We start from the raw sequence: 13176 nt of genomic DNA, 5'->3' as shown, positions 1-13176 counted from the left end.
GGTGTCCCCGGCCAAACTTCACGAACAGCCCAACTACCTGAAGACAATCTGCGCAGCAAATTCAGAAGTGTCAGATTTCCAGTGCAAGTGTGGAATGTTAAGAATACGGTGTTAATTCAACAACATGAGTGTTGGTGAGTGTTAGTTAAATTCCCTAAAGCAGTGGTCCCTAACCTTTTTATTATCGCGGACCAGTCAAGACTGAAAATTTTGCTGCGGCCCATGGGGGTGGGGGGGAGAACTGTCAGTTAAGGCGGTGTTGGTGTTCCCGCTAAAGCCTGAACATACCCAATTTGGGGTTGTCTTGGACTTTTTATCGCAGCCTGTGGGGTGTACCCTGTCTGGGAAGGAGAATACAACCTGCTGAATGTGACAGGTAGCCAATCAGAAAGCGCGGTGACATAAGAACAGAGGGGAATCCCAAACAGCGGACATATAGTGTAACTGAGAGTCCGGTGGATATCGGAGATGATATGTGGAAATGTTTATTATTATATGTAAAGGTCCTTATTATATATGTTTATGTTTATTCAGTTAAAAATGTTAACTATGAAAAAAGATATTCACTTCCAAATCATAGTGCAGCAAATAGAGCGGCTGCTCCCGTCGTCTTTTATCCACCGCTTTTTCTTTTTGTTACGTCTTTTATCTCTTAAAATGAGTCCAAAAACTATCACTATTGCTTCTGCATTGTCATCCGTGTTTGGTTATTCTAAATTCCCATATGCTATGTTGGGGGATTTGTGGATTTTATTCTGGATTCGGGATGTTTGTGACTGGAATCGGTTCGTGTAATGTGTTGCTCCTGCCGTGTGGCTGGAGAAACGAACCGATCGAACCTGTTGTATTTTCACAGAGGTTTGAAGAATCGGCCGACAATTCTTAAATCTTGCTGTCTAAACCAGACTTAAGACTCACAAGCTCTACTCCTCTCCTCTTGACCACTGCCCAAACGCTCTCTGACTCTGGTCATAGTGACCAGAGTCAGAGAGCGTTTACCATAGTGGTAACGTTTACATATCCCTTCAAAATAAGATACAGATGCGCCACAAAAATGAACATTTTACTTTCGTAAAAATTTTAATTCACAATAATGATAACGGGAGCCCTGACCTTGTTTCTCTGCAACGAGTGTCCGATCTGGGAGTGATGGGAGACAATAACACCTGAAGTGTTGCTTATGCACAGCCTGCTTGGTCTCTACATGGCAAAGTAACTTGAAGCTTCATTGCCTCATTAGCAGCCGGTCGCCGCGTGTTACGCAGAGCGGGGTTGTAATGTGGGAGTCACCTACCAGTCCGGGATAAATCCATTGTCCTGTCTCTTCTCTGGGGATAGTCCCCTTTGCAAAGAAACTTTCCTAAGACATCTGATCTGTTTCTTACTCATTTTGCTGCTTGTGGGCTCAATGTTGGCACGCAAGTAACTGAGAGAATCCGGTTAAAGGATTTTCAAAATAAAAGATCTTCCAGACTCAAATAATACAAAAAACGGAAATATTTCATTATTTCTTGTGTGTCCCGGTACCAATTGGTCCACGGACCAGGGGTTGTGGACCACTGCCCTAAAGTGTTCCACAGAGTTAGACCAGACCGAGTGTTGGTTTCTAACCCAACACTCAGTCTGGTGTTGATTTAGATAGCTTATATAGTAGGGTGCCCCATTGTTGACTCATGGTTGCTAAAAACTTTACCAGGCTGACTGATTTTAGTGGCATAGTGGGTGTAAAATATTGAATAAAATGTTGTGTTACATAACTGGCGTTATTTTCACTCTTATATTTGACTTTATGACACACAAAACTACAAATTAATCGTCCTTATTTTTTCCAAGTTCATTCTGGGTAAAGCTTGTCACCAACGTCATCATCAGTCACTTGGCAACAAATAGCAAACTAGCTAGAGCTACGGAACGTTAACATGTTTTGAATTTGTGTTGTTTCATCATTAGTGACCAGTAGCTTCTTGTTTCTGTTCTTCTCTTGGTTTATTGTACTTCATGTCAGATGGACTTCAAAATGGCATAGTCGCTCTCTGTGGTGGTGAAACTTGTTAGCTCCGCTGTTGCGGACATGTCTATGTTGTAAAGTTAAATTATCATGAGCTTTATCATTTGAGCCCGGTCATTAGCCCTGCCCCCTGGGGCTAATGACCGGGCCGTCTTGTTCCGCTACTGCGTCACAAGACGGTCACAAGCCGGTGCCGTCTGCAGCCATACTGCTGTGTCTTGTCTGGAGCTTATTGTTATAAGGTAAGTTCCATGTTAAAATGATCATGTTTTTGACTATTTCTTATGGAGGTATTATTTTTACGTTTACACGAGTATTGATTCATCGAGTATTGATTCATATACACAGTTCGCTTAACATACATTTATTTGTTTGGACTGTTTATTATCTTAACCTAACATTGTCTGATTAGTTTTGCTCACACTACTTTTTAAAATATTTATTTATTATCTTAATGTTTCTGCTATATTTCTTGTTTTTCCTTCCAGACTGGAAGTCTTCCTCCTTTATATTGGTGAAAAGAAGAGCAGCACCAAAGACACTTCACTATCGGTGACCACAAGACCACCCATGGCCGCTTCCAATGAACTTTCAAAGCTTCACCTTCAGTGCAAAGTACCATGAATGTATGACCTTTGTTGTATATTGCTGTCAGTGCTGTTTGATGTTTTGAAATAAAAGTAGATTATATTCTGCGAATGGTGCTGGCGTTTTTGTAGCATCTAATGTCTTAAAATGAATTTGGAGATTATTGATGGCCAGTAGTTTCTGGGGGAACAAAGGTTTTATTTGCTCTACTGGCTTTTATTTTGGAGTGAATTGACAGAAAAGTGGGTAATGAGAGAAGGGGAAGTGAACCCACCACAGCTGCATTGAAAACTAGAGCCTTCATATATGGGGTGTGCTTAACCCCCTGCGCCACCACAACACACCCTGCCAGTAGAATTTAAAAACTCAGATTTCTATGTTCTATTCTTTACACTGTTCTGTGTTAGATTAACACATTTATAGTGTTAACTTTTGACAATATAATATACACTAGTTTTTGGGTAAATTAACACTGAATTGTATTTGATTTTTTGTGATAGAGTGTTGATTCAACTCTATCACAAATAACACTTTCAAAAGTGTAACTCCTACACCATCCAATGTGGACCTATATAGACACCTTAAAAGTGTAAAATTTAACTCTGTAGGAGTTGATGGAACACTTACAAATTTGCTGTGTGCTAGTGAGTGGACATCTCTTTGGTGGAGTGCAGAGAGGCCCTGCCTCTTATCAACAGAAACAGAAACTGTTGATCTGATTATCAGGTTGGTCTGTTATGTACTGTAATATCCAGTAATCTACCTGTTAAAAAAGGTACTTTATCATATTACATGAACTGCTTGCTTTACATTTTCCACTAGTAGCAGTAACAATTTCATGCATATTGTATTGAAGAAAAATGTATTAAGCGTAATGCATTTTGTATTGCACAGCTGATATGTCAGACCATTTGATAAGCAATATGTGAATAAAAGCAACATGTGAAACATGCACATTATTCCATGTTGTAATATGTTTTATAATTATGGTGCACATTTTGAAATGAATGCATTTGAGAAAATCATTGCCACTTTATTAAATATTTACTTTCCAAAGAATTTTTAAAAGTTCGAAACAATAAAATACCTATTTAATATTAATTACAAATAACTCTTATGAAGTTAAAAAAAATACTCTGAGTTAATATTAAGATCTAACACTGAATTAGTGTTAGTAAGTGTTAAATGATTAACTCCAGCAGATTTGGTATTTGACACTTTATAAGAGTTAAGGTACTAACTCTCCAAAAAGAGTTAAATTAACTCTTTCTGTGTTAAATTAACACCCATATAGACACTTTAAAAGTGTTGAAATCAAATCTGACAGAGTTCATTTTTGCCTGCTGGATTTGCTGTGACTTAACCCCAAATTGCCTACCTGCGTATCGGTGTATAAATGTTTGTGAGTTCAAATGGGTGAATGTGACTCCAGTGTAAAGTGCTTTGAGTGGTCAAAATGACTAAAGCGCTATATAAGTTTAGTATATTTATGTGTAAATAGGCCAGATTTGTATAATTTAGACTATGCAGTGTCCCACCAGCAACAATTGTTGCCGACTATAAAACCTACATTTTCACTAACATAACCAACATAAAATGTAATAATTCATAAATATGTTAGGGAGGATCAAGGATTGAAATGCATGCACTTATTTTGTATGAAAAAATTGGGGTTTAAACATTCTTCTCAGAATTAATTATTATCTACACAAATTGTTCTTATTTAATTATACCATTTTCTTTTACCAAAGTAGAATTGTAGGTAAACTGGAATTGAACTGAAGGACTCTTAGACAAAATTACCAGATTAATTTTTTAACTAACAAGTCTATGGTGCGTGATGTTCCCCGAGATCGTTAAAAAATAAAAACAGATCCCTGCGATGCCGCAAATCGTTTGACGCGTCATTAGCCGCTGAATTAGTTTTCCTTCAAAAATGACTGTCTTATTAACAGAGTTAAATCATAGTCTGCTTGTTAATAAAGACTCAAATCAAATTTAGTTACAAACACAGAATTAACTTGTGTTTCTTTTGTGTTAATTTAATCGCGCACATTACAAATGTTTGTAAAACATTAGGGAAATACATTTTAAAAATATTTTAAAAATACCAACATGTTGCAGTTTCTGCTCAGTAGAATGTCAAAATAACACCAAATCATAATCAGTACAATTTTATATATAGCGTGTTATTAACGCTGCAGTTTGGTGTAAAGAGTAAAACATCGCAACACTTTACAAAAGGATCCAGTGGTGCTTCTCCACTCAATGCAACACAGTAGAGTGCATGGTTGTGGGTTTATACAGTAAATGATATAAAAATAGCAGAACACATAGCGGTGTAGAGAGTTGCAGTACTGACGTTTCTAAATGCTATTTTATTTTATTGTTCTGTTTTTAGCTAAAAACAAGATGTCCAACGTTAATTTCGGCATGGGTTCAATCAAAGTTTAGACTCGCTTATGTTATAAACCGCCATTTCATAGCACACGTTATTTCACTGAGCAATAAACAAAAACATATATTGGTCCAGCTCATAAGTATTTTAACCCGAGAATATTGACTGTAAACTTGACGCAACAATGAATTTACTTCCAAAGAATAACATTTCCATTAATCTTGCTTCAAGAAAATCTCCTGTCAGATGCGTCAACGCGCTCATTTTAGGACTTATATGCCTTAAAACTTTATTTTTTATGGAGTTTATTTATTTAATCATATTTTTTATTTGGCTTTGAAACAGTAGCTGTATTTGCATAAATGTGAATGCTACATTCTGTCAGATCTGCAGCAGCCTGCTTTATATTACATTTCTGAACACAAAAGAATGCTTTGATTTATTCCCCATCCAGACTGAATACGGTCTAATCATGTGATCCACAGTGTAACCAATTGGCAGCCGAGAGGACGGTAAGGGCAGGAGAAAAAAATACTACCATTTTAGGGGAGGATGCAAGCCACTATACCAGCCCAGTGCGTTTTACAGGCGCACTTAAGTGTCTTTTTATTGAAATAATAAAATAAACATGTCGCTAACGAATTATTATTCCATAATGGGTGTCCAAACCGAGGAGGCTTACGGTGCGCATTTTATCCCAGGCAGTTTGCAGGGTTCGACGGCCGGGTGCACGAAGCCTACCCGGGCAGCGGAGCATGAGCAGGAAGAGGAGGGGACCCTGGTCTCACACATCCCGGATTTTTCCCATTTTTCCAACAAAGCGAGTCTGAATGGCTTTTCTCCTTGGACAAACACGTCTATCTCCACCCCGACGTCTTCCCAGATACAAAGCGCATCCGGTGCTTCCCTCCCTGGACTCTTTCACCCACACCCCCTCCTGAGTCATCACCACCACTCTTACTACGGCCCACAAGCTCAGACCCACGCTGAGCACCTCGCGTCCGCGGCAGCGTCCGACAGCAGGTTCGTCCGCTGCTGGGAGGGGGTGAGCCCGGCCTCGGAGACCGCTCTGTCGCAGGTTACACCCAGTTTCCCCGCGTGTCTCCCCACTCAAGGGGAACTGTCTAATCCCAGCCCCACCTATGACGCGGTTAAACCAGAGAGCTCGCCGCTGTCCCGCGACAGCGCCGAGGAGTCCAGCTTCGCTAACCCGGCAGAGGTGGTCCTGGAGCGGCTGGGGACGGCGAAAGAACCTGGGAGGAAGACTGAGCCGAAGAAGGAGGACGAGGAGAGAAATACACGGCAGCAGCAGCTCGACCCGGGTACAGACGTCGTTAAACCGAAATGAAGGAATGTTTATTAGCTGTAAGAAGAGCCAATACACAGGTGTGGCTCAGAGTGTGAGAGTGTTTCTAAGGGGTGTGTGTGTGTGGGGCGGGGGAGGAGAGGCTGTCTGTAGGTGAGTGCGACCAACTTTTATAGGCCTATAAACATCTTGTAAACGCTAAAATATAAAAGTTTATAGTCCATTAAAATAATTAAGGGGCTATTGTTATTTAGCAGCTTGTCACTAAAGGATTAGTAGATTGACTTGGAGAGGTTTTTTTTCCTGACTGAATGCGTTTCTCTCCCGCAAATGCAAAGCTTTTGGTTAAAACGTGTATTATCTGTTTCTGAAATATTAAGTAAATGTGTTTTTATATATGATTATGACATAGAGGTTACATATAATTAAACGTTGACTTTATTTTTTATTTATTTAAGATTTTATTGTCATTGTGTACAAGCCCTGCTGCCAACGACCCAACATCTAGCTGCTGTGCTGTCCTTATGTAAGTTAAAAATATAACAGTAAAGATATGATCTATGAATAAATGATTATTGAAGGCACTAATATTTAGTAGACGTGTAAAAGAAATAAATAAATGAGATCGAAAAATCCTAAAAACGGAAGATGTTTTTTAGACGCAATTTAATTCAGTTTTAATTGTGTTTATTTCAGTCAGTTCAGCGAGTATCTATGTAGAATAAGTTTTTAATTTTATGTTTAGGTGTTCCATCTACCTCTTTGTATTTATTTTTCAATTTTATTTAGGAATTTTTAATTCTTAAATCAAGGACCTTGTTCCTTTTTTAACTGGAAAATTAGCACTCTATATTATTGTATTACCCGTAGTTATAACATTTAAAAACCAAGAAAGAATATATGTAAAATTATAAAAAATAACCACTACCATGACAAAAAGAAACAATATATTGGAGGACAAGCTTGACATTTTGACAATGTTTAATATTTTAGAAATTAAACACTTATAACTAACTAAAATTTAGTTAAATAAGAACAGGCTAGGTTTTGGGAATACATTTTTATTTTATTTTAATCAGTTACATGATTTTTTTTATTTTTTTAATGAAGTCCATTTTAATTGAAACGTGAAACTTGCTGCTGATTCAAGATGGTCTAAAAAGGCTCTTATTCCAGGACTAAAGGACTGTTTAACACACATCTGACTCCATTTAACACTAGTTGAACGTCAGCAACTTTGGTGTAAAAAGTGATTTATTTAGGCTCTGTTCTGTCTTTCTTTTTCACTCTTTAATTGAAACAAAAGTTGCAGGCTCTTAAAGTTTCTCACAGTGGACTGACAAACACACTCTAGCTAGACGAAATAACACCACAGTGTGAGTGGCCTAATTAAAGAATGTGCACTGTCTCTTCACAGAAAATCCATCAGCCAGCTGGATCCATGCCAAATCCACTCGTAAAAAGAGGTGCCCCTACACCAAGCACCAAACCCTGGAGCTGGAGAAGGAGTTCCTCTACAACATGTACCTGACAAGGGACCGGCGCCTGGAAGTGGCAGGACTCTTAAATCTGACAGAGAGACAGGTAAAAATCTGGTTCCAGAACAGGCGGATGAAAATGAAGAAGCTGATGATCCGGGAGAGGAGGAGTATGAATGATTGATGGCTCTGGAGGATGAGTATATATATAAATAAATATATTTTGTCTTTGTTTTTATCTCCCCCATGGTAAGGGGGTGTAGAGGGGAAGAGGTGGTGAAGCTCATTAAACAAAATGCAGAGCCCCATGATGCTCAGCGTCACCTGCCCTTTAAACTGCTACAAGGGAGACCAGGATGCGTTGTAACACCTCAGTGCCATCAGGCCTTAATTTTTTAAATCATCAGAAATCTCCCATCCATGTGTTTTACTGTGAAAACAATCTGGGTCTGATGTAAATTAAAAACACATGTAACAATTAACACTAAAAAAAAACAATCAAAAACTGTCTGACCTTAAAGTTGAAATATGTTTAACTACAGAAATTTTCCACCATTACCACAGACAGATTTTTGCCTAATCCAATGAGATTCGATTTGTGGTAAACTGACACAAATTATTGCAGAATTATGAAGTTGAAGACAAATTTCACATGTTTTTTGGTTTTGTTTTGTTAATCCAAGTATGAAAACAGAGGCAGATTTTTGTTTTAAATCCTTTTAGATCTTAAAAGTAAAATTTCAGTTTTTTTCATACAAAATTTGATTTCTGATTTCAACCTTTTTCCTCTGTTTTTCTTAAAACAATTACAAATAGCTCACTCTGAATTATGGAGACCCAAGGAAGAGGATTGATAGAAAATAATCCAGATTTTCTTTAAATTGAAATTTTCAAACACAAGAATTAATTTTATTGATTGGATACATTTTTTGTCTTTACTATTATATGATGTCTGGGCAGACAAATATTATTTATCATATTTGTACATGCAACAGCTGGTAAATACAGAAAATGCTGACAAGAAGTAATTTTCTGCCTTTGTTTTGGAGCACTCCAGCCTACATGCGTCGTATTTGTCGCATACCGAAGTTTTGTACCTCTATAAAAGAAGCAGGTAAAAAAAAAAAACATCACCATGTTGAAAACATGATGGTTGTATCATGCTTTGGGTCTTCTTTTCTCCAGATGTCCAGAGTACAAATTCCTGCCACATTTTCAGATTTCCATTTGTGAAAAATATTAAACACCATCATTTTCCATTCCCCTTCATATTTATGCGCCACTTTGTGTCAGACTAGCTCATACAATCCCAATCCAAAACTCTGCAGTATATGATTGTGATGAAATACCAATAAAGTTTAAGCTTTTTAAGGCGCTATCTCTCATGTCTAAAACTGGAAGCGCTTGAAGCATTTTTTGACTTGATGTAAACTGTTCTTTCAGGAAAAATAAAACCATGATTTAATACTGAATTTATCACGCTCTTTGTAAAATGGCTTTTAGTGCGGCAGGAATATAAACACCACTTACTTGAAGGCATCTCTCCAAAATTAGTCCCAGCAGAGCATCAGCACCGCCTGATGATGGAAAATGGGCTTAAAAACAAATAATAAGGTGATACAAGGGAAAAGAGATGACAGTTTATTGGATAATTGTGAAATATTTTAATATCCCCTGTGTTTGAGTTATCATATTATGCTTCCTTCCAATCCTGCCATGTTTTCACATTCATGGGACTCACATGATCACTTAGCCAATAACACGTACAAGTCTGTTTTGTTGATCTTGCACAACTAAAGGATTAGTTTCATTTGAGAAGCTGTGGTTTGTAAATCCATTAAGCTTCGGTGTTGGTTTCAAATGCAGTTAGCAAAAATATAACATCTATGAGATTATTTTTGTTGTTTTTGTTTTGAAAAATAATCAACTGTGTCTGCAGAAACTTTGACCTGTCGCCCAATAAAAACGAGTTTAATAGCTGAAACTTTAAAACAAGGACGCCTGGAAAGCATCTGCTTACAAAAAGAAACACTTTTATCTGAATTACAATAGCTGCAACCAGGTTTTCAAAAGGACTTTTTGTGTTAGACTGTTTTATGGTTTAAATTTTTCTCAAGTGACATAAAAACACAAACATCTGTCTATGTTTAGCAAAGTGTCTTTTTGAAGACAGAGTTAAACAATATCCGCATATCTTGAGTTTTAAGATTCATTTGTCAAAAAAATTATCAAACTTCTACATTTTTGTATAAAAATGCAGTGAAAAATCTTTATTAAAAACGGATGAAAGAGTATATTTTGTGCATCAGTGTGTGTGTCACACTCAGAAAATGGAAATGGGTTTTCCCTCTGTGTTACAGCTAATTCTGGTGTCCCTTAAAATCAGAAGTAGAACTTTAATCCCTTCCCTGTCTCGTTTTCTCCAAAGTGTGCATGTTGCCTTATATGGGCATATTTCCTTGTTGTTACTGTCGTTGCTATTGTTGTCATTGATGCTGTTGTTGATATATGATGTCATACCTTTATTCCACACTCAAACACACACCAGTCATTGCTAAGCTACATGGCGAGACAAAATCCTACAGCTTGGGTTCGATGGTTTACAGAGACTATCATACATGGGAAAACCAAGCACAATCTCTCAGATTTAGACATTAAAGTATGATATAACCACATTATTAGGATTGCTTTGGAAGTGAAAGGATTATCCTGTCAAATACAAGAGCAAATATTTTCATTTAGCCCTAGCTAGGATTATTTGCTTGAGTAGATTAGATCTGAGAGCTTCACGTTGAAGCGAGAACAACACAATGTGTAAGAGTAAAGGCAAGACGATGAAGTGGATACTCTTGGTGTTTGACAGACTAATTCTTCCATATATTCTAGATTTATTTGAAGGATATTTTTTCATGATGAAGAGGTGGACTCAAAACAACACAATCGTTTTCATTTAACTGGAAGGTTCCATCAGTAAGGCCTTCTTCTTTAAATATGCTGCTCATTGTGCTTATTTTTAAATAAAACAATGATCTTATTAAATCTGTCTCTGTTTTGCTTAATCTCATTTATTTCTAGCAGTTTTGAATAGTACATATTTAATTTATTTATGTTTATGTTTTGTTTTATACATATTTGTTTGTAAATGCAATGCTAAAAAACTAACTGCATCAACTTCTTTTGTGGTTAAAAAAACACCTAATAGAACTCATCTAAGTGAAGATGATGGGAACCGTTTTTCTCATTTGTCATGTGCAGCATCCAGCAGCTCCAATGTTGATAAGGACAGTAATGCATGACAGAAAAACTGCACCCAAATAAACAAACCAAAAACATGTTGACTTGTGTCCAGTTTTGTGTAGTTTCTTGACAGCACTAGAGCTAACAGCACCAATCAATGTTTTTGTTACTAGCAAGCTGTGCTTAAGCTTGATTTGTTGCTTCATCTTTAGCAAAGATTTTTTTAAATAGGTGTTGAAATGTAGCTAGTATTTCACTAACATTTTACCAATGTTCATTTAATAAACTTAACACAAATGTCAATGTATAACTTGCTAGCAAGTTAAGCATTTTAATTAAGAGACTTGACACATCTGAGTGGCGGTTGTGAGGAAAATAAGTGGAAAGTCACTATATTTGAAAAGAATTTAAAAATGTCTCAAAAGTTTATGGTTTAACTAGTTTAGGAATGGGTTAAACTTGCTTGTGAAGTCTAAGCTACTGATGCTAGTTCTTGCCAACAAACCCGTCGGTGCTGTGATTTTTACAGAACTGTTTTAAATGCCAAGTTATTAAAATAGTTTTTAAAGGCTTATCAACATATAATTTGTATGTTATACAATGACTGCATATAAGTTATCATTAAGCATACACCAGGTGACTTCATGAATCAGGGAGAACCCAGAGAGATTTCTGTAGGATGCTCTGCTTCCATGAAACATTGTTGTATGCACTTCAGACTGAAGCAGTATGGGATTTGTATCCTTAATAATTATATGTATTTGGTATTGATTGATCTGAGTTGATATGTTTTAAGTGTTAGGGAAGTTGCAACTGCATGGATTCCGACGTTTTGAATGCAATTTTGTATAAGTTATCTGAATATTGAAATATAAATTGACATTAATCAATGTTGTATCAACTGAAGTCAACAGTAAAACTAAAATTTCGAACTACGTTGTATAAAGAATGAACTAAAGAAATGTATCGCTGTTGATTTATACCGTTTTGGTGACGTAAACAATAGAACTGGATTGAATATTGAATTTTCCTCTAATTTCCATCACTTTTATTGTACGATAAATAAAAGCTGTGTCACGTTCCATGCTTTCTAGAGCAACACTCCTCAAGAACATGTTTCTAGTTATGAAGAAATTCCGAGGTATTTCCATGCTCTCGGGTATGTGTGTTCTGGGTTTTATCCCTCAGAGACACATTTCTGTCTCGTTGTTTTGTCAAAGTCAACGCAGCACCTCAGTTTCCCCCGTTTATTGCGGCCATATAATCCCGTCCTATGCTGCTGCAGGATCATAAAACAACAGCGAGGCTGCATTTGGAGAATAAACGTGACTTTCCCACCACCCCCAACTCTACTGCTGTCAAACCAACACACAGATACACACATCAAGGCACCATAAAATCATTTAGGCCAGACAGGCAGCGCAACAAAATGGCTTTATTGGACACATTTTCCCCGCAGCATAAATGTCCACAGAAATGTTAAAGTCATTGTTTGACCGCGGACCGCATGGACAAGCCCCGATCGTCTTTAAACAGACACAAAATCCAGGAACCAGGTGAGTCCAGATTACAGATTACTTAATTTCCGTCGCGCTGTTTGTACAGGCTTTGGCGAAAGTGCACTATGAGCCCACCAAGAAATTTAAATTGGACTTACATACATTTTCAAGTTTTTATATTTTCCCGAATTTATTCATCTATTCATTCATTTAGTGACTTATACAATAATTTGACTAAATCCATCCGCTTAGCTTTTTCTGCATCGGTAAATGTACAAAAGTCCACTCACAGATTTGAGTGTATTTTTTATTATTTATTTTTTATTTCATATATATATATATATATATATATATATATATATATATATATGTGTGTGTGTGTGTGTATTAGTTTGTTATATAGGTATTTGTTTTAATATATTAAAAAAGAAATACATATGTTAAAAAAAATCTTAAATTTGAACCATATTGCTGAAAAAATACGAGGCAATATTTCTATTCAAAGGCTCGTGAACAGCAACAGATTAAATTAATTCCATGTAGTGACACATTCTGACCACAGGGTGGGAATGTAGCACTTCCTTTTATCTTGGAGCTGTTCTCATTCTTGAGAGAGGATTGGTTTAGTTACACCTGATTCATGCATTTATTTACTTAAAAAA

The 13176-nt window shown here is 36.8% G+C and overlaps 1 protein-coding gene across 1 annotated transcript; it reads left to right on the top strand.

Annotated features, from left to right (window-relative positions):
• The first annotated feature begins 5519 nt into the window (after positions 1 to 5519).
• Positions 5520 to 11116, top strand: LOC103476635 (homeobox protein Hox-D9b-like). Its single transcript, XM_008429107.2, has 2 exons — positions 5520 to 6316; positions 7718 to 11116. Exons 1-2 carry the CDS (start codon positions 5623 to 5625, stop codon positions 7960 to 7962), a joined length of 939 nt encoding a protein of 312 aa, XP_008427329.1. The 5' UTR covers positions 5520 to 5622; the 3' UTR covers positions 7963 to 11116.
• The last annotated feature ends 2060 nt before the right edge of the window (positions 11117 to 13176 follow it).

The sequence above is a fragment of the Poecilia reticulata genome, chromosome 15 (genome assembly GCF_904066995.2).
Source record: "Poecilia reticulata chromosome 15, P_reticulata-male-v2, whole genome shotgun sequence".
NCBI classification, from domain to species: domain Eukaryota; kingdom Metazoa; phylum Chordata; class Actinopteri; order Cyprinodontiformes; family Poeciliidae; genus Poecilia; species Poecilia reticulata.
This window is presented reverse-complemented; position numbering and strand designations above follow the sequence as displayed.